General features: G+C 45.0%; 1 protein-coding gene across 1 annotated transcript; it reads right to left on the bottom strand.

Moving 5' to 3' along the window:
• Positions 1-2,397: 2,397 nt before the first annotated feature.
• On the bottom strand, positions 2,398-23,222 carry heg1.L (heart development protein with EGF-like domains 1 L homeolog). Its single transcript, XM_018235615.2, has 13 exons — positions 22,448-23,222; positions 13,949-15,694; positions 13,758-13,871; positions 13,253-13,375; positions 12,752-12,855; positions 12,491-12,549; positions 10,859-11,028; positions 10,404-10,538; positions 9,824-9,866; positions 9,683-9,720; positions 6,954-7,041; positions 4,478-4,652; positions 2,398-3,912 (listed from the first exon to the last, which is right to left on the bottom strand). The coding sequence occupies exons 1-13, from the start codon at positions 23,067-23,069 to the stop codon at positions 3,769-3,771; spliced, it is 3,561 nt and encodes a 1,186-aa protein (XP_018091104.1). The 5' UTR covers positions 23,070-23,222; the 3' UTR covers positions 2,398-3,768.
• Between the last annotated feature and the right edge of the window lie 702 nt (positions 23,223-23,924).

Here is a 23,924-nt window from a genome sequence, read left to right as displayed (position 1 = left end):
GCAGGACAAGAAGGAGACAACAGGACAAGATGGAAACAGCAGGGAAAGATAAGATGGGAGATAATAGGTCAGTGGGAAGTAAAACTAAACATATCTTCTCCATGTCTGTTATTCAGATGACTTCTATTACATTGTTTAGGAAACATTCTTGTATTCAGCAGGACAAGATGGAGACAGTAGGGCAAGATGGAGACAGTAGGGCAAGATGGAGACAGCAGGGCAAGATGGAGACAGTAGAACAATATGGAGACAGTGGGGCAAGATGGAGACAGTAGGACAAGGAGGAGACAGTAGGGCAAGATGGAGACAGGAGGGCAAAATTGCGACAGTAAGACAAGATGGAGACAGTAGAGCAAGATGTAGACAGCAGGGCAAGATGGAGACAGTAGAACAAGATGGAGACAGCAGGGCAAGATGGAGACAGTAGGACAAGGAGGAGACAGTAGGACAAGATGGAGACAGTAGGACAAGATGGAGACGGTGGGGCAAGATGGAGAGAGCAGGGCAAGATGGAAACAGTAGGGCAAGATGGAGACAGCAGGACAAGAAGGAGACAACAAGACAAGATGGAAACAGCAGGGCAAGATGGAGACAGTAGGACAAGGAGGAGACAGACAGTAGGACAAAATGGAGACAGCAGGGCAAAATAGGAACTTATCAGACAGATGGAGACATAGTTACATAGTTAAATTGGGTTGAAAAAAGACAAAGTCCATCAAGTTCAACCCCCTCCAAATGAAAACCCAGCATCCATACACATACCCCTCCCTACTTTTAATTAAATTCTATATACCCATACCTATACTAACTATAGAGCTTAGTATCACAATAGCCTTTGATATTATGTCTGTCCAAAAAATCATCCAAGCCATTCTTAAAGGCATTAACTGAATCAGCCATCACAACATCACCCGGCAGTGCATTCCACAACCTCACTGTCCTGACTGTGAAGAACCCCCTATGTTGCTTCAAATGAAAGTTCTTTTCTTCTAGTCTAAAGGGGTGGCCTCTGGTACGGTGATCCACTTTATGGGTAAAAAGGTCCCCTGCCATTTGTCTATAATGTCCTCTTATGTACTTGTAAAGTGTAATCATGTCCCCTCACACAAGCGCCTTTTTTCCAGAGAAAACAACCCCAACCTTGACAGTCTAACCTCATAATTTAAGTCTTCCGTCCCTCTAACCAATTTAGTTGCACTTAGTCTCTGCACTCTCTCCAGCTCATTTATATCCCTCTTAAGGACTGGAGTCCAAAACTGCACTGCATACTCCAGATGAGGCCTTACCAGGGACCTATAAAGAGGCATAATTATGTTTTCATCCCTTGAGTTAATTCCCTTTTTTATGCAAGAACTTTATTTGCTTTAGTAGCCACAGAATGACACTGCCCAGAATTAGACAACTTGTTATCTACAAAGACCCCTAGATCCTTCTCATTTAAGGAAACTCTCAACACACTGCCATTTAGTGTATAACTTGCATTTATATTATTTTTGCCAAAGTGCATAACCTTGCATTTATCACCTCATTTTCCAGTTTGCTGCCCAGTTTTCCAGTTTAGACAAATCACTCTGCAAAGTGGCAGCATCCTGCATAGAACCTATAGTTCTGCACAATTTAGTATCATCTGCAAAAATAGGAACAGTACTTTCAATGCCCACCTCCAGGTCATTAATAAACAAGTTGAAAAGCAAGGGACCTAGTACAGAGCCCTGCGGTACTCCACTAACAACACTGGTCCAATTAGAAAATGTTCCATTTACCACCACTCTTTGTAGTCTATCTTTTAGCCAGTTCTCTATCCAGGTACAAATACTATGTTCCAGGCCAACATTCCTTAATTTAACCAGTAACCTTTTGTGTGGCACTGTATCAAATGCTTTAGCAAAGTAAATCACATCCACTGCCATCCCAGAATCGAGGTCTCTACTTACATTCTCATAAAAAGAAATTAAGTTAGTCTGGCAAGATCTATTACGCATAAAACCATGCTGGCACAAACTCATAGTATTATGATTTGCTATGAAGTCCAATATCTTATCCTTTATTAACCCTTCGAAAAGCTTTCCTACCACTGACGTCAGACTAACTGGCCTATAGTTTTGAGGCTGAGAACGGGATCCTTTTTTGAATAGAGGCACCACATTAGCAATTCGCCAGTCTCTCGGCACTATGCCAGATCTCAATGAATCTGGCATAGTGCAGAGAGAATGTCTTATCTTGACAACAGGTCAAGATAAGATGGGAGGTAATAGGTCAGTGGGTAGTAAAATTAAACATATCTTCTCCATGTCTGTTATTCAGATGACTTCTACTACATTGTTTAGGAAACAGTCTTGTATTCTGCAGACTGAAAACACGAGATGAAAAATTAAGAAGGGGTAATGGATACGGAGACACACGTGTAAAATGTTTATTTTGTTATTTTTTGCATATTTTTTCTCCTGGTTATTTGCTCACTGACTAGAACGCCAGACTTAATTACAAAGTATTATATAAAAATAATCCAATTTCTAAAAACAGACAGTTTGCTCCAACCAACCTTGTAACGGGAATCCAAGTGGCAGAATTACCCTGGGCAGGTGGTTTTGCTACAGACCCACCAGGGGGGCAGGCTACTTGCCCTGCACATATATATACTTACACAGTTTATCATCAATTCCAACAAACAGAGCAAGGAGGCAACGTGTGTGTAACACAGACACACACACTTACACACAGTGGTGGCAGGTGCTTTAGTGGAACACAAATAAAGTTAAAATAAATTAGATTGGAAAGTACAATAAGTGCTACAAATCTACCATAAAACTCACACTCTTAGGGGCTTCTGTATGCCACAGAGCTTACAATCTAATCAGAAGTTAGGGTGACAGTCTGAGACAATCAGTGGTGCCCAGGCTCACACACATTACAATCTAATTTGGAATAGGGGACATTTAGAGGAACGAAAGCACCACTAGGGTGTAATCAGAGCATTAACACTCCTAAAAGCAGTTTAGGTGCATTCAGATCATTATCTTGTTCTGTTGAGCTTACACTCTAATAGGAAATTACCCTGCAACGCTTAGAATTTAGGATACATACAGGGTACATCATCACTACAAGGGCAAGTGCTGAGCAATGATCTGTTACAGTGACAGTGGGGGCTCTGGGTGGGGTAGATTAGCCCTTTATGGATCTGCTCAGTACAAAGAACCATGATGTCCCTCACCTAATTGGGAACCCCCTGTTCTCAGCACATACCAGAGACACAGCTGTATGCCTTTGGCACATGGCAACTCAAGGGGCCGGATAGCAGTTCTAAAAAAAGAATTCCAAGTGGTACTGGCACCACTAGAAACAAATGGAAATTCATGATTAAGAACTATTCAGCCTAGTCCTGCCCCAGAGTCCCTGCTTCTGCCCAACAGAACAATTCTGATACATTTAGTCATGAGTGGAAATAGTGGCATTTCCCATTGGTTCTCTCATTATTCCAGTCTCAGTCGATGCAGTCATTTGATTAAGGGGTTGGCAGAAGGCGCTGCCATGCTTATTGACACTGTGGGTTATCCCAAGAGATTCAGTACACACAGCAGCATAACTGTGCCAAAATCCCATATAACCTGATGGTACCATAACCCCCTTTGGCCTTAGTGCTGCCCCAGTCTATAAACAGCTCTTCTTCTTGTGCTAAGAGATAAGAAACAGGTTTGGGGGAATGTTGGGGCCCCTGCTTGGGGTAACAAGTCTGGGTGATTTACTCCCAGGATGCAAAGCAGATTCCTGCTAAAAATAGTCTCTTCTCCTGTTATCCTCGCTGATGAATGATGGGTTGTACTGCCCGGGGTAAATGCACGAGTGGCGGGATCCAGGCATTCCAGTGTAAGGGTACAGACCATTTCTGTCCAGTTCCGGGTTCCGCAGGCCTGGCTGCAAAATCACAAGAGAAAATGGATAATTAGTCTATTTAAACTGCAGGCACTGGGGATTGAGGGAAGATCCAAGAGGGCACTTGACTTGACACTGGTCCCGCAGAAGGGGACACTTTAGGGTATTGCCTTTGCACCATTTGGCACAGGGAATACAGATTTTACCAAATACCATACAAGAAGGGAAAAACTAATTAGGAGGAGCAAATTACAATTCACTCATGCCTGGACTAAATTAAACTGCATAGGGGCTTATTGCTCCTTAGCTTTACTCCTGCTGCCCAACTACCCACCAACTCCCTGCTGATTGGCTGTGCCCAATGACTGATGCCCACTGCACCAGTTACTGGCTGATGCCCTTCTAATGCTGAACAAATATCACCCCTCTTAATAGATGTCTATTACCAAGTAGGGCCACCATCAGGGGACACAGGTGGGGCTTTAGTCAATGGGTATGTACAGCTAAGCACCCACCCTACCAGCTAAGTAGCATGGGGCCTTGTGGTGTCCCTGGCCACCCTTACAGAGACCCTGGGCCCAACTGTACCCCCACCTGCCCCACGTACTGAGTAATACACATCCGTCATCTGGAGCAGGTTTTTGGTGCTCCCGTTTTCCTGCATCTCGATGGTCTCACGGCCCCAGTCGGACGAACGTGGGCTCTTGCCGTACTCTGCGTAGGGTGACATCTGGAAGTCTCCACTCTTAAAGATCAATTTGCTGATGTCGTTCTTGTTTTTTCTACAAGAAAAGTAGAATTACGGGCGAGAATAGTGCAGACCTATCTGTAATGTGTGTGGCTTTTATTTGGGATCCCTTATCTGCTAGATGTGTGGAATCTATTATCCAGAATGCTTGGGACTTGGGGTTTACCAGAGGTCTCTCTGAAATTTGGATCAGGATTCCAGATATCAGATCCCATATTTGGGCTATTATTTGTCACAACTCGGCAGTCGCACACATCCGGCAGTAAAGGTTATTTGCACAACTTGCACTATTGGCCCCGGCTTTATCAGATATACATTAAGCTGTAGATTAGTTATGGGGCAATTGTAATGACGTGCAAGGAATTTGCCCTTGGAGAGAGAGAGAGAGAAATAGAAAGAGAGAGAAATAATAGCACTTTATGGCTCTGAGCTCTGAGCAAACAGACTGGAGAATTCAAGGTGATTTTCATAATTAGAGAGGAGCTGGGGCAAAATAATCCTTTGTCAAACAGAACATCAGTCACTCAGCCCCACAAGGTCATTGCTCTGTAGTCAGAGGGTCCTTGTTTGTAGTAGAGGGTTAAGCACCCCATAGACGCGACGATTCTTCTTGACGAACGACCGATTTTAGGGAAGCCCGACCAACCCTTCGAAATTATCATGCGGTTAGTGGTATTCGAACGATCGTACATCTTACGATTTTTCGGCCGACATCTGTCAGGAAATTGATCGGCCAGGTCAAAAAATCTTTGTCGGCCCCAGTGCAATCTCTCTATGTTTGCAGGGCCAAGCAGGCAGCTCCCCTTTGTTTTCCTGCCAAATTGGTCTTTTTAGTTGATGGTCAATTTGTACGATCGTACAATCGTTCTGAGAAGATCGTGGTCTCACGATCAGGATCTGATCTTTTAAAAATCTCAACATCTATGGCCAGCTTTAGGGGCAAGCTGGACTGCAGATTGGGAAGCAGACATCTAAAGTGGTCATCCTTCAGATTACTAGGGTGACATAAAGGGAACAGCCACTTTCAGTCTGCAGCAAACTGTAAGGGTGGTGGCCGATGGGGAGATTAGTTGCCCATCGACAAATCTCCCCTACTTCAGGCAAATTATCTCCCCAAATGCCTTCCCACCGGCAAGACGGCATACACTTCCAAAGTCGCTCGTATTCGTATGCCATCCCGCTGGCAATTCATATTCTTGCCGGCGGGAAGGCATTTGGGGAGATAAGTTGCCCGAAGTAGAGAAGATTTGTCGATGGGTGACTAATCTCTTCACATGTGCCACCACCCTTATATTCGGAGACAACTGCAGTTGGTCTTTGATCTGTTTAACATATTCAATAGGTTGTACTTCTTCTCTTGAATGTGGAGTGGAACCTGTTATGTGGTTGCTATGGTTCCACTTACCCTAGCAACAAGGCAGGAACCTGAATGACAGATGAAGAGTTATCAGGACCGGACACTGATGAGCAGGGGGTGCTGGAAGTGGAACGGCAGTTGGACACCTGCTCACTACACGGGTGTAATAGGGATATAAAACCAGTGCTCCTTTTGGTTCCAAAATTAGGCAAATTATTACAACATTTGGGAACATAAAGGGCCTCATTTATTTAAAGGGGGTGTCTTATCTCCCCATATACCCACCCCATTCTGGGAGTATTGTCAAGTTAGTGTTATTTCTGGGATTGTTTTATCAGAAAAGGAAGTGACCTCATGGCTCTGGTACTGTACTGAACTCACTCCCCCATAAGATTTCCAGGGGCCCAGAGACGGAACTTTCCAATGGCTCTGGAATCTCTAATCAGCTGATAAACATAATGGGGTGCAGGGTGAGTTTGTTGTACATGTGGCACATTCAGAGCCGCTGATATATTGTGTCACACACAATAGATTGTTCCAGAGCACCCGCGCCCGACACTCGGTTCTGTAACAGTTTTAATAACCATTGTAATCTTCTGCCTTACTTGTTGTGGCCCTCCAGTCTGGAATATACAAGATTATCTGCCTGCTAGGGCCCTGCATGTGTATGTGAATGTCACAATTCATTTATTTTAATGGAAAACTCCACCAATTAAAGAAAATATAATTTTACACATCATCCCAGTATTCATTCTTCCTCACCAGGTTTGTAGTTACGTGTAAATGGCATTGCTACCGACAACAGTGGCAATGTGTTTCTATTCCTGCACTGCTGGTCCTGACTCCTGAAACAGTGTGGTGCATGGCAGTGCCTACAGCTCTTTTAATCATCTGGCTTCTTCTACAGTGGTTAGGAGTCAGAACCAGAGAATATAAATAGCCAGACAGACACTGTTTTCAACAATCTGTGTAACTCACCTGCAACATGTCACAGTCAGTGCAATGCCCAGGACTAGTAAGAGCCCCCCTCCTGCAGCCGCAATAATCACTGTGATCAGCTGATATGCTGGGAAACAAAATAGTAAGAATTAGCTCTGATCACCAACAGCTGAACTATAACTCAATCCCAATGCTACAGTAACAGTGCTAAGCTCTAATAGTATTATTCTCCAACATTTATACATCACTATAGTATTGCTAATATGCACCATAACAGAGTTGTTGGTATCAGGAGGGCACAATATATATATATATATATAAACACATTGGGGCTCATTTATCAACACTGGGCAAATGGGCAGTTACCTATAGCAACCAATCAGTGATTAGCTTTTTGAAGCCAGCTGCAAATAGGACAATGAATGCTGCAATCTGATTGGTTGCTATGGGATACTGCCCATGGGCAAATCTGCCCAGTGTTGATAAATGACCCCCATTGTATAAAATTCCGATATTTCTCATGGAAAGAAAGGTCCTAATAAGGACTGAAATGTTGATTATATCGAACCATTGGGGTAACTGTAATCTATATATATATTTTTATATATACACACAAACATGTGATTGTAACGCACTCCCAATATTGGGGAAATGGCCCAGGTGCATCCAAAAGAAATGAATATCCACATGAAAAACTGGAGCACTCACGAGAGTGAATGAATGATTGAAAAAAAAATGTTGTCAATGTTTCGGTCCTGCTAATACACACACACACACACACACACACACACACACACACACACACACACACACACACACACACACACACACACACACACACACACACACACACACACACACACACACACACACACACACACACACACACACACACACACACACACACACACACACACACACACACACACACACACACACACACACACACACACACACACACACACACACACACACACACTATCTTGTTTATAGCAGGTTAATTGTTAATATAGACCCATGTAACCAAATCCTCACCGCACATCTCTGTGAATTAGAGGGGAACTCTTCAGAAGATCATTATCTGGGGGTTATCTACATTCAAATTGTTAGTTCTCTTCCTGGAGTCTCAAGTCCTGAAACTCAGTGAGCATATATCTGATCTGAGGGTTTGCTGGCACAAAGGTATAAATCATCCCCTGACTCTTCACCTTATACATGATATCAGGGGAGGGAATAATTCAAGCTAGACATGTTGGTTCTACCTGTATCAGTCCAGGGGCCTAACCTGATGCTTCAAGACCCCCAGCAAAGAGTATGTCTCTCTAAAACACATTTAGCCCCTAGGAAATGTTTATTATGTGTCCCATAATGATACAAGAGTTTCCTTTTTGGAAAACAAAATTAAAACAGAGCTTTACATAATTTCCAATTGGGGGGGGCAGTAAAGCCCAGCAATAGAATATCTGCCACAGAAGAGGATTGAGGCTCATTCTGGTTCAGCAGAAGAAGAAGAATGGCAGCACCCTCATATATTATTGGATGCAAATGTGGAGCTAAATAAGGATCCCTGTGCAGAATACCCTAAGAATTGATGTTTCATCAAACATAAGGCAGGTATATGTGATGATAATAATAAAAGGTGGTAATAGTACATCCTGAGCAGCTCAGGGAGTGCAATTCACACATTGGCCACTATGTGTCACTGCAACACAGGTCTGCACTTCGTGAGGAAATTTTGGCTTTAGAGGAGGCTTGGGCTAAATTGAATCTTCGTTCTGAACAAAACTCCATAGAACCATTAATAATCAGTGCACATCACATTCCCACATGCCTCAAGGAATTCCGTTCAGTCTGACAGGGGGACCTGGTTGTGCAGGAAAACCACTAGCTACAGTATATAGAGAGTAGGACCTACCAACCTTTGGTCTTCTTACACTACAACTCCCGGCACTCTTTAACAGCCAAAGAACAGCAGGTTGTCCTATCCCCTCAGGTTACTTTATTGACCCTTCCCACACATCTCCTGCCTATAATGATACCTACTGTGCCCCTTCTTGGACCCCCGGCCCCCAGTGTAAGCACTCATATTTGCATTCATGTGTGAGAGCTCTGAGCAGTGAAGGGGTTAAACAGAAGGGGGTGGTGCCTATGGATGGGGGGCGGTGCCATATGTAGGGTCTTGTGTGTGGGCTGGTGTTTATCAGTATCGAGGGGACCCTAATGCCCCAGGATCTTCTTTCTTGTGTCTGGGGGACGTGATTCTTCCTGTGGCCTTCCTGTCAGCAACTCCCACCCAGTCTCCTGGGACCCCCAGTCACCTCCCACTCTCTGCCCCAGGCCTGGACAGGCCATGGATCTCTCTGCAAAAGCAACAAAACCCCTTTCCAGTTTAACACCTTCTTTTATGGTCTAACACCTTCTTCTTTTAAATTAACCTCTTTCCTACCATCTTAACCCATTACCTTCCTTAACGGGTTTTCTTTCATTTTAACCCATTCAATCCCAGCTTAGCCCTATAACTTCCACATTCCTTTCAGCTTAACCAGTTTCCTGCTGCTGCCATAACTCCTGACTGTAACCCTTTCACTCCTACAATAAAATGTATTGCTTCCAGCTTAACCCTTCACTGACTCAACCACAAGGAAAGTGACGCATATGGATAAGAAGGGAATGTGTATCCCCCCACCCAAGATTCCCTGCACTTTGCTACACCCTGTCTTTCTGTAATGTCACTGCATATACACTCAATGGAAGGAGGTGATACTCACGGTTTGAGCAGTTAAATCCTCCCAGGCCAAAGGGGCATCTGGAAAAAAACAGAACATGGGCATGATCAGGGGGTAAGAGGAGGGGTAAAATAAAATGCAAAAGTATGGGAATCAAGGTGGGGGTTTCGGGGTGCCACTCACCTCACACAGCTGCCATTCAGTCGCTGGAATCCATCTTCGCAGGCTGAAAGAAATAGAGAGTCAGGGAGTCAATCTGTGCATTATAGACATGACTGCCAAAACAATAACCAATACATGGTCCCATGCCACATACATGCAGTGATCCTAGCCCCCCCCTTGGATTGTGGGCCATGCCAACTTAATCAAATGTAGAGCCATGTTTAAAAAACCCAACTGATCTACATAAGTCACATTTACCCAGGCCACTAATCACCCAGGCCACTCCCCCTTCAGGCCAAACAGGCCAATGACCACACAAGCCCTCATCTTCCCAAGTAAGTCATGTGTTAATTCCAATGTCTGTGCCCCAGTAACTTGTCTTGCACCTTAGGCATCAAAGGTGGCACAGCTGAATGATGGAGGAAAGTACAGAGGGGCACATATGGGCACCAGTACCTTAGTAAATAGAATAATAATGGATGGAATTTGTACCTGTACATGTCAAATAAGCCCTACTATTTCTAACAAGGTCACACAGGGTATAGAGAGATGGTGGCCAATGTAAAGAGTAGCCAGACTGAGCCAGTGCCACCCCACTAACCTTTGCAGGAGTGGTCCATCTTGGTGTATTTGAAGTATCCGGCCTTGCACTGGCACATGGCTACACCGGTCACATCGGAGCACTCTGCAGTGTCCCTGTCACATTCCGGGGGGTTGATGCTGCACAGACCGTCAGCTGCAAACAAAACCAGGAAAATGTTGAGGGCCCAGACTGGCAAACAGGGGTTTATTCCTTTGCTGGCAGGGACCCTGTTACATCACCCTTTGTATATTAGGGTCAGATATTAAGGCTGGAAAATGTGCCTTTATGTGGAACTGTACAATCCAAACTTGCAGTATTGAAGCTCCAGCTGTTGTAAAAGGTTGACAGGGGATGCTGGGAGTTATCATATAATAAGAGCTGGAGGGCTGCAGGAATGCTGGGGCACATACACTATCTTGCCATGATAATTTCATTGTGGGTATTACAGGGCAAATGGAATATATAGGACACACCTATATAGTAGAGCTGGGGGTGGAGCATGAGGTGGCAGCCAGGGGATCTCTCCAGGGCTGATTCACATGATCTCATGTAGTTCTGCAAGCTCTGCTTGATATCCTTTTTTGTTATGTTTGAGGCCAATGAGAATACGTTCTGCACGGAGACGAGGATGTGGTTGGTATCACTGCAAATAAAGATAGACGTCACAACAATTCTTAAGTCTTTTGCTATAAAGGTTATAAACAATTTCTACTTAATCCAGAGGAAAGTGCACCTTCCTTGAGAATCTCTCTCCAGTTCTATTTCTTCCTTCTATTCCTTCCCAAATGGACAAGGGCAAGCCTTCTACTGAAGAAAATCCCAACAGCCTTGAATCTTCTCCCTTACAAAATAAGCATCCAACCTTTTCTTGAAGCTATCTAATGTATCTGCCATTACAACTGCTTCAGGGAGACAATCCCACAGTTTCCCAGCTCTACCACCTGAAACCCCTGGATACTACAGTTTCCACCCACACTCCAAAAACATGCAGGGCAGTTTATTGGCTCCTAATAGAATAGGTACTAGTGTTTGTGAATGTGATAGGGACCTTACACTGTAAATTTCACTGGGACAGGGGCAGATGGAAATGTAAAAGGGACCTTAGATTTTAAGATCACTGGAACAGGGACTAATGGGAATGTGACAGGGACCTTAGATTGTAAACTCTACTGGGGCAGGGACTGATGGGAATGTGATAAGGACCTTAGATTGTAAGCTCAATGGAACAGGGACTGCTGGGAATGTGCCCAACTGTACCGGGGCCGGTGGTTTAAGGGGCCCCCCTTGAGTTGCCAAAAGCTGCCAAAGTCAAAGAAAGTAACCAAAAGTCACAGATTGGAGACAAAAGAAATTTGATTGGAGGCAAAAGCCACTAAAGGAGCCAAAAGCTGCTGACAGAAGCCAAAAATGAACTTTACTGGAGGCAAAACAATTCTATCGGGTTTATTTAATGTTTAAGTAACTTTTCAGTAGAATTAAAGTATGGTGACCCAAATCATGGAAAGATAACAGGTCCCATACTTGTATAATGTCCTGTAGTGAAGCTGATTGATACCCCTTCACCTGTGTCACCACCAAACCACCCCATATGGATGCCACATTAAGAAAAAGGAGAGGCTATATTTGGTCATCATTCAGTCTGGGTCCCAAAATAATTCCAATTTCCTGACACATGGAGAACTATATGTAGGCACTAGTGATGCACTGCTTAGGAAAAACTCAACCCGCACTCCACCCTAACCCACAAAATCTTAACCCACGTCCTACGCTAACCCTCAAAATGTTGCCACTGTAGGACTTGCGCCCAACACATACCTGAGACTTCTTGCTATGTACGCTACTTCTGGTACCAAGTAAAAGAATCTTTGATAGCATAGGAGAAATGTACTAACACAGCCTGACCCGCACCCAACCCTAACCCGAATGGTTGGCCAAATTTCAAACTTAACCCACTCAACCACTGCGAGTCACTGTGAGTTTCAGGTCAACTTGCACATCACTAGTGGGCACATGTTGGTATCACTGCATGGAAGTCATCACACATAGGTATGGATTTAGTGCCAACCCCCAAAGCTATACGGTACTACCTTCTCTTCCCATCTTACCTACTGTTGGTCACATCTGACTGGTAATACCCGCTCAGGCCAGAGAAGGATTTGTTCAGCTGCACAAAGAAAAGAGGAGTTTAGAAGAACCCTTGAGATAATGACACTGTGTTGCCCTGAGCGAGACTGTCTGCTACTGAATGACACTATCTTCTGTTCAGAGTGACTGTCTGCTGGTGAGAGAGACTGCCACTGAATGAGACTACAAGTGAGAGAGTTTGCCAGGGTGAGGGCCTAGGGATAGAGACTCACTGTACTCACCATGTGCAGTATCACCTCCTCAATCTGCTGCACCTTGCTGTATCTGCCCATGGTCCCATTTAGGAAATTTCTAGGCACTTTGATGTGTCCCAGGAAAGTTCGTGCTGTCAGTGGATAGAGAGAGAGGGACATGGAGGTGAGACTGACCCCATCAAATTCATTCTGTTATTCTCCTCTCAAGTGATTAGGAATAGGATACACATACAGGTATGGGATCTATTAACATGTTCCAAACAAAGTTCCAGATTACAGGAAGGCCATCTCCCATAGACTCCACTTTAATCAAATAATTTTAAAATTTTAAAAGGATTTTCTTTTTCTCTATAGCAGAACATAAAATGATTTTTAGCAGATTTACAGTGTGGAGATCAAATGCAGATAGACCCCTTATCCAGAAAACCCCAGGTCCCAAGCATTCTGGATGACGGTTTCCATACCTGTATTACCTGTATCAGTAATATATGTAATAAAATGTAACAGCCTTCCTGTTGATTTCCTTACCCAAAACACATCCGGTTTCTTTTTCCAAGAAAGATCCAAGAGGACAGCGGCAGCTGAAAGACCCCCTCTTATTAATGCAAAATGTCTGGGAAGGACAGGGGTCTGTGAGACACTCATCCACATCTGGGCAGAGAATGGGAAATGGTTATAAACAGACAGGCCTGGAACAAACTCAAAGTCACCAAAACCATTAGTCTCAAAACACAATCTCAATAATCAAGTTCCACACCCCCATATTCACATCCCTCACTGGTACACTTACTGACACAATTCCATCTTCTATAGACCCCATAAAAATACAGAACTTGAGATTCCATGTTCATTTTCTCCACATCTGGACATGGCTCCAATTCATGCAATATAACTGCATGAGAACAGTCCTCCCAGAGGCCTAGGTATCCAACGGGTTAACACTAGGGGCCCTTATAGGATGGCCCAGCCAAAAAATAGTATAGGGCTCCATGATTCCTGAATGTAGCACAACAACATCAGGCTCTAGTCTTACCTATGCCACAATGCTCTCCTTGCCAGGCTGATGGGCATTCACACTTATAGCTGTTATAGCTGAGCTCCACACAGTGGCCTCCATTCTGACATGGGTTAAGTAAACAATGACCACCTGGAAAACACAAGAGGCATTAACAGGACAACTCTTTCTCCTGAACAATGTAAATACCAGTCAACGCTCTGCTGTACCTGTCTCTGCTGGTGAGGTGATCCTGGAGAAAGTGGAAACTGTTGCTGTTGTTGCTGTAGTGGTGGAAGACTTCACTGTCAGTATGTGTGCAGTGGTTGTAGCGTGGTCTATGCTACTTTGGCTTTTGGTAGTGCCAGCTGTGCTGGTCCTTAAATCCATCTTTGATGTAAAGGTACTTGGATTCATTTTAGTTGTTATTACTGTCAGAACTTGCTTGTTGGAATCATCTTGGGTAAACTGGAAATCACTTGACTTTGTAGTGTGGACATCAGGTTGGGGAATTTCTTGTGTACTGTGATGGATTGGTGGCATGAGCAGATCACTAGAAGTTGTTGTGGATGGAGCAGGATCAGTTGATTGAACAGAAGTTTCAACTGAAGTGACAATGACTGTCTGTAGCTTCTCAGTTGATGTTGTCAATAAACTTCCATCCACTGGTTTGGAAGTCTTCCCCAAAATGTCTTTGGATACAGAGACAGTTGGGTTATTTGTAACTTCTCGAGGGTCTGTTCCAACAAACACTGTTCTGGCAGAATCTGTTATTGTTTGGTTGGGCTGAATTGTTTGATAGTTGAGACCAGTCACCGAACTGGTGGTGGCTGTAGTGAACTCTGAAGACTGGTTAGTTGTATCTAGAGTTGAGAAAGGGATGCTGGTCACTTCTGTGCCTGCTGTAGCTGATGAGGAGGCTGGTAGTGATGCAGGTAATGTGGACACTGTAGACAGAGAAATGTAGGAAGTTGTGGAGAAAGCAACAGAAGGAATCTCTGAAAGAGAAGGTGAAAGTAAAGAAGTGGGCTGCTCTGATGGAATTGGGGATGAGGAAAGGATATCTGGAGAAGTAGGTGTTGAGGACTTTTTTGACAGAGAGATGAAATATGTGGAAATTTCTTGTGCAGGAGATGAAACCAACTCAGCAGAAGAAGCTGAAGGTGATAAAGTGGATGATGAAGGTTCAGACTGAAGAAGAGACGAGTTTGAAACTGATGGCCTGTTGGAAGGTGATGGTACATATGTGGATGGATTATTAGTTGAGACATCTGTTCTGTGTGGAGCTGTGACAGGGATGCTTGTAAAGGAGACAGAAGTATCTGTAGCATAGTGACTGGTGGGAGATGAGAAGGTGGATGCACCATAGGAAGGTGTTAGCAGGGAGTAATTGTCAGGAACAAAGGTTTCAGAATCAGATGAAGTAATAGTGTTTTGGGTTGTGATCATCAGGTCCATTGTTGAGTTGTCAGACTTTTGTGTTTCACTTGTAGACAATAGACTTGAGTTGCTGAAATTCAAGGTTGTTAACCCAGATATTACTATTTCAGGAACCTGTGTTAAGGTGTTGTTTCTGGATACATTTATGGATTCCTGGGTTGATGGTCCAGAGTTTGGGGCAGGGATGGACTCTGTGTTTTGGGTCCAGCTGCCAGACCAAGTTGTGTTGCCTGAGTCCAGCAATGTGACCTTGGAGTTGTGTAAATCTTGGGTAGTGTTGTTATTGTCCCATATAGGGGTGCCAGAATATTCTGTGGTAAAGTTATCGTCCTGTCTTGTTGTGCCCACCTGCTCGCCTTGGTTCCTGTATCTGGGCTCTGTAGCAGTATTATATGTATTAAGGATCTCTGTGATATCAGCTGACCCATTGGGGTTGGTCCGGGTGAAGGTGGATGAGAGGTACAGTGTGGTGTCAGTATGGGGAGTCCTCTTATTGATATGTCTCTTTGTTACTGATTTAAGGACAATTTCAGTGGCTGAAATGAAAATAAAGCAAATAATCATGAACCAGCTTTATTAAAAGGCATCCTGCAGCCCAGACCCAAATCCCAAAATAGACCAATTGTTTAGAATAACTCTGGCACCCAGACATTCAGTCACTTACACAATGCACGGATGCCCATGCCTTATACTCCCACAAAGCTTTGCCAAGAAATACTCTGACGCCAAACTGGGCAAAAACATCATGTTGTTTTGTTTTTCTTACCCAAAATGTAACAATTTTCCACAAATAGTTGAATGACCATAGATAAACACTAGGAACGACTGCTGCACTGATCTTACTAGTGGCATCTGTGGTTTCATTCATGCATTTTGGTTGTCACCATAGTCAATTACCAGGGATCTGATGATCTGATTCCTGCCTGCCTCAATCTGAAGCTCATGGTACTGAGGAAAAGGTTGAGTGAGAAGAGGGTTCGCTATGTCTTTAGTGGCACTCTGTGCACAGTTGTTTGGTTACATTCTGTTTAAAGCAGAATCTCTGGCAAAGCAAACAAGACCACTCTGGAAACATCCCTGGCAGAGCCAGCAAACATACAAGGTCTATGGCAACTCCTCCTACTATGTTACTCTCTCCATCTTGTAACACTGTTGCTATATTACCCTTCCTATACCTGCTATACTTCAATCTTCCTACCTAAAGTGCTGCTTTGTGGGGCCCCACACTATACAGGCCCTTGGACTTCACTTCTATGTGTCCCTCCTAAAGGAAGCTGAGAAGACAACTCTTCTCTTTACTGTATATAAAGCCCCCAAGCCACTAAATGCACCACTGTAACCTCCTAATAATCTTATTCTGCAGAGTGGAAAGTAACATCCAGTTCCAGTTTGGATTAATCCCCCCCCCCCATTCCTTTTGTTTCCGGTGCATAAAGTCCCTAAAGGCCCCTCGTTATTACCCTGTGCAAATACCCTGCCTCTGAGTGGGACCCAGTAACCAGGAGCATGATCCCCCCCTATCTCCCCCTCTCTCTGAGCGGATTGAGGGAATGTTTGGAAGCTCTGGCTGCGGATATCAGAATTTTGGGTGGAGAGGAATTGGCAGGGAAAGGAATTTGAGTGAACAAAGGCGGCGGCCGGTATCTAGAGAGTCCGAGGCTCTCAGGGACCTGAGTGTTTCCTTCCTAGTGACGAGTCCGACCCCTCCCAGCCTCGCGCCAGGAACATTGTGACCTGCCTTATCTGGGGCCCTATTGTCTAGACAGGAGAAACTGTCCCCTCCATGCCTTATAAACATCCTACCTCCTGATTAGGGAGCATGCCTGGCATTACATGGGAGAAGTCACAAACACCCAGAAAAGGAAGACACTCATACCCCCCTCCATTCATCCTAGTTCCACAGCAGTTGCTTCTACAGGAAATTTCTACCACATAATTACTGCAAAATGAAGTCAGTAGGGCAAGACTGTGACAGTAGGGCAAGGCTGTGACAGTAGGGTAAGGCTGTGACAGTAAGGCAAAATGGCTATAGAAGGGCAAGACTAAGACAGTAGGGCAAGATGGAGCCAGTAGGGCAAAAAGGAGATAGTAGGGTAAGATGAAGACAGTATGATAAGATGGAGACAGTATGATAAGATGGAGTCAGTAGGTCTAGACTGTGACAATAGGGCAAGATGGAGACAGTAAGGTAAGACTAAAAAAGCACAACTTTATATCAGTGTTGCCCCTCCATCATTCCATTAATTGTAAAAGGACCAGCACCCAAGGACAGCTGAAGGGCTAAAGTCCTAGTTGATACAGAGACCAGAGTCCTAAGACCTAAGTTTTGCCCTCTACATACATAGTACAGACCCTGTAGCAGCTCAGCGAGGGTTAAGTTTCTCTGATCACATTCCTTCCCTAACACTGCTCCTGGAACACAAACTCCAAATGACCAAACTGGTGCCAGAAAAAAAAACCAAATCCTTCAAACAGACAGATTGTCTCTAAGACCCTCAGAGCCCCAACCATATCAAACTGTCACATACAAAGTGTTTGTGTACATGTAGCACTAAGTGTCAGTATGTGTTACTGTTCTGGAGTCAGCCCCATGTACGAGGGTGCAGGGAAAAGAAGAGATTACACCCCACCCTCCTATCCCCACTGTCACCCTGTTGCCTGTTTCACATACTGGGTGTTACCAGGAAATTGCAGCACAAATCGCCCTGCACAGAGCCGGTTTCTCTGATAAGAATCCATCAAGGCTTCAAGGAAAGTTCTTCCCAAAGCTCAAAGCACAGCATGCAGAGTATAAAGCGGAATTCTGCTTGGCAAGGATGTATGCTGGGAGATGTGGGCTGTTTCTCAGAATGGAATTGATGTAATGTAGATATGATTCATTGCAGTATCACTTCTCACCAGCTTCAGCAAAGGCCAGTGTTTCCTATAGGGCGGCAACAGAACAGCGCCACCATCTGATTTTTCTGTAAATGAGAGATTGGTGGGACACATGGAATGCCATGTCCCTTAGAGTCTCAGCCAGTATTTCTTCATTTCTTGGAATATTATTATTATTATTAGTAATAATAATAACTGTAACAATGTCCTCCAGTATTTGGCATAGAAGAGACCATACTGGTATATAATGCATATAGAGTACATGTATAAAGACAATGTGCAGACCAGCAGGGGCCACTGGGACTTCAGATGGGAATTAAAGTTCATACCGAGGAGCACAGAGAGTTCCAGTGTCGGATCTGCTTCTCTCCTGATATTAAATAGGGCCCCACAGCTGCTCCTGCTCTTTGTATCCCTAAATTGAGGGGTTTAGGGTGACATGAGCCTGTGTTGAGATCAGATATTGGGGATGAGACCATTTAGAAAGCATTGTACGAGAGTGATTTAACACTGGCAGTGTGATGTAACGTGGTATCCGTGAGAGGTGATACTGTATCCATGGGGTAGGAAGCTGAATCCCTCTAACACTCCAGAGATCTCCCAGGCTTTGGGGAGGGAAGGGTTTTGGAAGCTGCCATTAGCCCTGTAAGCGAGATGGACCCACACAAAGCAGCATGGATGGGGCAGTGATAGTATTACACGCAGCCCCCAGTTCCTTGAGAGGCACCATTGTCAGGCCCAAGCACAGAAATCAAGGCACTGCCCCCTTCAGCACACAATGGGCCAGAACCACAATCGCACCTCTGTGCTCTGTACCACCAGGTAAACCGAGAGCCCTGAGAGGAAAGGTACAACCTCCTCCCCCAACCTGCACCCAGGGGAACCTGTACCAGCACCAACTATCTGTCGTTACCCCAACCCTAATGAATCCTGATACCCCTCCATAGGCAACTTATTCTGAGTATGGAAAAGCACGGTGGGTTATAGATAGATAGATAGATGATAGAAAGATAGAGAGAGAGAGAGAGAGAGAGAGAGAGAGATGATAGGTAGATAGATAGATAGATAGATAGATAGATAGATAGATAGAGAGAGAGAGAGAGAGAGAGAGAGAGAGAGAGAGAGAGAGAGAGAGAGAGATAGATAGATAGATAGATAGATAGATAGATAGATAGATAGATAGATAGAGATAGATAGATAGATAATTAGGCAGACAGAGATTGATGGTAGATGATAATTGATATATAGACAGACAGATTGATAGATAATTGATAGATAGATAGACATAGATACTTTATTGAGGCAGACAGAGAGATAGATACAGTCAGGCCTGGATTTGTGGCGAGGCCACATAGGCCCGGGCCTAGGGCGGCACATTTTTGGGGGCGGCATGCCGCCCAGCCGCCTGTGCTCCCCAGTGCTTCGGCGCTCGCATGCTGGCACTTTTGCGCCAGCGTGTGGTAGTGCGGGCGGGCGCTAGGACCGCGCGGAGCGCACTGCCTAAGGGCGCCCGTCCAGCGAATTCGGCGCTGGATACAGTAGATAATACATAGAAGATAATTGATAGACAGGTCGATAGATAGACATAGATAGATAATGATAGACAGATAGATAGATAGACAGACAGACAGACATAAATAATTGAAAGGCAGACAGAGAAATAGACAGATAGATGTTAGGTAGATGATAATTAATAGACAGACAACAGATAGAAAGATATAGACTGATAGTTAAACAGACAGAAGATGGACAGATAGACATACAGATTGTCCAATGATTGTATCCTATGAGGGGGGTGCAGTGCTTGGCCACTCAGGGCTATGAGTAGACTCCTGAAGGAGGTGATGATGGCGAGTAACAGATGACTCACTTATGTAAGAGGATTAAGCCCATCTGCCCAGGCTCAGTGGCACATACACAGAGACAATTGGGTCTGTATTCCAACCTGCTACAGGGGATCAGTGTAAATACCAATATCACAAGTGTAACCAGCAGTATAACCCTATAATACACAAAAGCCATGAATATCCTGTAAATTATATCCTTATAAACGGTGAGTTCTGATGTCATCAGTTATAAACGGTGAGTTCTGATGTCATTTCTGTCACATGACTCACTGAAACGTGTGTATTATAATAAATAAAGTACCCCCAGTTGCAAAATATGAGGATATTAGAAGTTACCTCGGAGTTCCATGACCTGTATAAAAACACTCGGCCTTGTGTTTTTATATGGTCATGAAACTCCTCGGTAACTTATAATATCCTTATATTTTACAAGAGGGGGTACTTTATTCATTATATGACTAGCACCTGCCTGTAAGTCAGAGCCACAGACACAGGAATGGGATCCTGGGACATTGCACCCACAGTCACTGGCTAAGTACAACCCACAGGCACAGCAGGTGCAGCCCCGCAGTCACAGGGACAATACATCCAATATCCTGGGGGTTACATTCATTTCCAGTGTCCAGCAATGCTGCCCCCAGTGGTCGGGTGCTCTCTAGAGGACAAATGATAAACTATATTTTGGTGTTTTGACTTGTACTAAACATGAAGACACTTAGCACAGGCTCAAGGGCCCAGGGTTCAATTCCAAATGCAAGTTACTAAATCTTCCTGCCCCTCAAAAGCTGTACAGAATACAATGTGTAATGACTAGTGACAAATAATAATCAGAATAATAAAAAAAACTAGGGTGGGGGATTTTGTAATAAAAAACATTAAGCAGCCAATCTGCAGCTAGAATTGTTTTATGGCAACATCTCATCAGTTGCTATGGTTACTGCACTTTTAGAAAATGTAGTGCCTTTAATTACATACAGGGGAGAGGGTCCAAGCAAGTTGTCAATAAACTGCCAAAACCATCATCTTATTAGATCATTTGCTGGAATTCTGGTTGGCTGATGGAAAAGTTGGTGTGTGGGAGGGGCTACATGCTACACTACATAAAAAAAAACAAAGGAATTGATTGGATGAGCAATACTTGTGTTCAGCCTATGCAGCCCCACAGCCTCAGTATAAGCAACTAGAGGGGCCATACATAATGAGGTCACATCAGCATCACCTGAAAAGGAGTGTTAGTTTATAGGCTGTGGTAATTAGGATTGTCACTTTTTTTTGCAGTCCTGCCCCCCACCCCCTTACTCTATCCTTGGTGAAACAAGGAAATGCCCCCCACCCCCTGCAACCAACCAACCAACCAACCAACCATAGTATTTGCTCTCTTAGAAAAGAGAGGATATGAACCAATGTAGAAGGAGATTTCACCAACAGCATAGGAAGGGGTTCTTTTCTGGCAGGCAGGTTATGGAAATCCCTACCAAGACGGTGAATGAGTGATTCATTGGTGAGGAGAAAAGGAGACATCACCATCAACATAGGAAGGGTCAGGTTATGAAGCACTGTACATAACAATACTACAAACATTAGTTGTGTATAATGATCATACAGTGAAATTAAAGGAATCATACTAAGACACATGGGATTGTGACTTCTGGTGAAAACCCACAGGACTAAGAAATGTGACACCAACGGGATGCCCCTGATCTTTAGGTGACAACAAAGCTTGACATAGAAGGAAGAGATGACGACCGCAACAAGATGGAGATATTAGGGTAAGAAGGAGCCAGCAGAGCAAGACAGAGACAGTAGGGCAAGATGGAGACAGTAGGGCAACATGGAGTCAGTAAGACAACAAGATGGAGACAGTAGGGCAACATGGAGTCAGTAAGACAACAAGATGGAGACAGTAGGGCAACATGGAGTCAGTAAGACAACAAGATGGAGACAGTAGGACAAGATGGAGACAGTAGGACAAGATGGAGACAGTAGGGCAAAATGGAGACCGTAAGACAAGACGGAGACAGGAGGGCATGATGGAGACAGTAAGTACAGATGGTAACACTAGGGCAAGCTGGTGTAAGTAGGGCAAGATGTAGACAGTGAGGTTAGATGGAGACAGTATGGCATGCCAGAGACAGTAGGACTAAGACTGTATGTCAGGATGTAGACCATAGGGCAAGATGGAGACATCAGGGCAAGTTGGAGGCAGAAGGGCAAGACACAGGTAGTAGGGTGAAATTGAGACAGTATGTCTGTATGTAGACTGTAGGGCAAGATGGAGACAGCAGTGACAGATGGCGTAGTTATAGATGGGGACAGTAGGGCTAGTATGTTGCCCATGACACTTTACAAGACCTATAGACACTAAGGTACCTCTCCTAGTGTCACAGAGCAGCACTCTCCCACTCAGTCTGTGAGATGTAGCCAGTAGGGTAAGACAGAGACAGTAGTGACAGATGGAGAGAGTAGGGCAAGTTAGTGACAGCAGGGCAAGCCATAACACTTTACTTCGGTGCTAAAACTACCCATTATATTAGATCTCCCAGTTCCACACTGCAGTTTGCTCACCCGAGGGGCTCTCCCAGTCAGTCCCCATGTAGCTCTGCCCTGTCCAGCCTGGTTGTGTCCCAGAGGGAGACTCTGTGTGGGGTTCAGGCTGGTCCATTTGTGCAGCCTTGGTGGTCGGGGGAGTCTCCAGGACATCTCCGGACCTGCTGGGAATATTGTTTTGTTCCTTACTCCAAGTTGGTTCCGATCCAGGTGCCATTAGTTGTTTTGCACTTTGTTTCCAAGTCATTTGGGTGCCAGATCCCTGAAACCCCGCTGGCACTTGGGTCCAGCTACTCAATGTTTCTGCGGGACCGCGAGATCCTGGTAAATGGAGGGGTCCACTCTCTTCTAGTTCTGACTGGCTGATGCTTCTAGAGGGGTCTGATTGTCTGTGGCTCCCAGTGGCCCCCTGTTTAGTTGGGTTATGGGTCTCAGCTTGTGACTGGTTCCAGTTCCCTCTTGGGGTCCATGTTACTGATCCCCCTGGTTCAGGTGCGATATCTGTCCGCGTGCGGTTGGGTCCGGGGGTCGCGCTGGGTGGTGTCGCGGTGGATGAGATCCAGTCTGTGTGTGGACGGACCGGTGCCCAGAGGACAGAGAGCAGCAGCAGTGCAGCCCGCAGCAGGAGCCCGGGGAACATTGTGTGGGAGCAGCCGGAGGGGACAGGGATCTCCCCGCACAGTCACAGCGGAGCCAGGAGGGAGCAGCATGGAGCGGCCGCTGGGCTCTGATTGACCTGTGGGCGGAGAGAGCAGGCGGGGGAGGAAGAGCCTTCCTACTGGGGGATTCAGCTGCCTACTGGGGTGGGGGGATCCAGGCTGCTTATTGGGGGATACACAGCTGCCTACCTACAGCCTGCCCATCCTGGGGTAGATAATAACCGACCTATAGCGGGACAGAAGCCTAGACCTTTGTGGCAGTACTACAGGCACTTACTATATATAGTGTGTGTATTGGGCTGAGAGGAAACCCTGGTGTGACTGCAGGGGGGCTACTGAGGTATAAGTGGGGCAGTGATTATAGCTGTGTATAAATATACATTATTTATGTTTAGTACTGGGCCCTAAAATGGATTCGTTGTGGGGACCATTAACCCTCAGTTGCAGCACCTTCATAGTGACAGTCCTGCTCTGCCCAGTGCATAAAGGGCAACATAAGGCAGTTTGTCAGACACACTTAGTGTGGAGCATTATGCCAGAAATTGCCCCAATAGCCCTCTTCCAATTGCTTGATCTCATCACCAGGTTTTTTGGCTGCAGGAATCTCATATACGTGTACAAAGTTGCCCTAAGGTGGGGGAGTGAACTTAACCTGGACTTCTTCTTTGTGCTTGTATAATGTGGTGCTAATACCCCTGCCTGCATGAAAAGCCTTACATGGCCACTAGTCATGCAGCTCCTATAATTAGGGATGTAGCGAACTGTTCGCCCGCAAACTACTTTGCGCGAACTTCGACCGTTCGCGTCCGCCGAATGTTCGCGAACGTTTGGGAACG

This window comes from Xenopus laevis, chromosome 9_10L (assembly GCF_017654675.1).
Source record: "Xenopus laevis strain J_2021 chromosome 9_10L, Xenopus_laevis_v10.1, whole genome shotgun sequence".
In the NCBI taxonomy this organism is placed as follows: Eukaryota; Metazoa; Chordata; class Amphibia; order Anura; family Pipidae; genus Xenopus; species Xenopus laevis.
Note: the sequence above shows the minus strand (reverse complement) of the source record. Positions and strands in the feature narration are given on the sequence as shown.

What these genes read in the sequence shown, in the direction of transcription:
- heg1.L (XM_018235615.2), bottom strand. Translation starts at nt 23,069, where the DNA reads ATGTTCCCCGGGCTCCTGCTGCGGGCTGCACTGCTGCTGCTCTCTGTC. An exon ending in GATGGACCACTCCTGCAAAG is followed by an intron (nt 9,867 to 10,403) that starts GTTAGTGGGGTG and finishes TATTTCTTTCAG; the next exon opens with CCTGCGAAGATGGATTCCAG. An exon ending in CTGACTGTGACATGTTGCAG is followed by an intron (nt 4,653 to 6,953) that starts GTGAGTTACACA and finishes CTTTTCTTGTAG; the next exon opens with AAAAAACAAGAACGACATCA.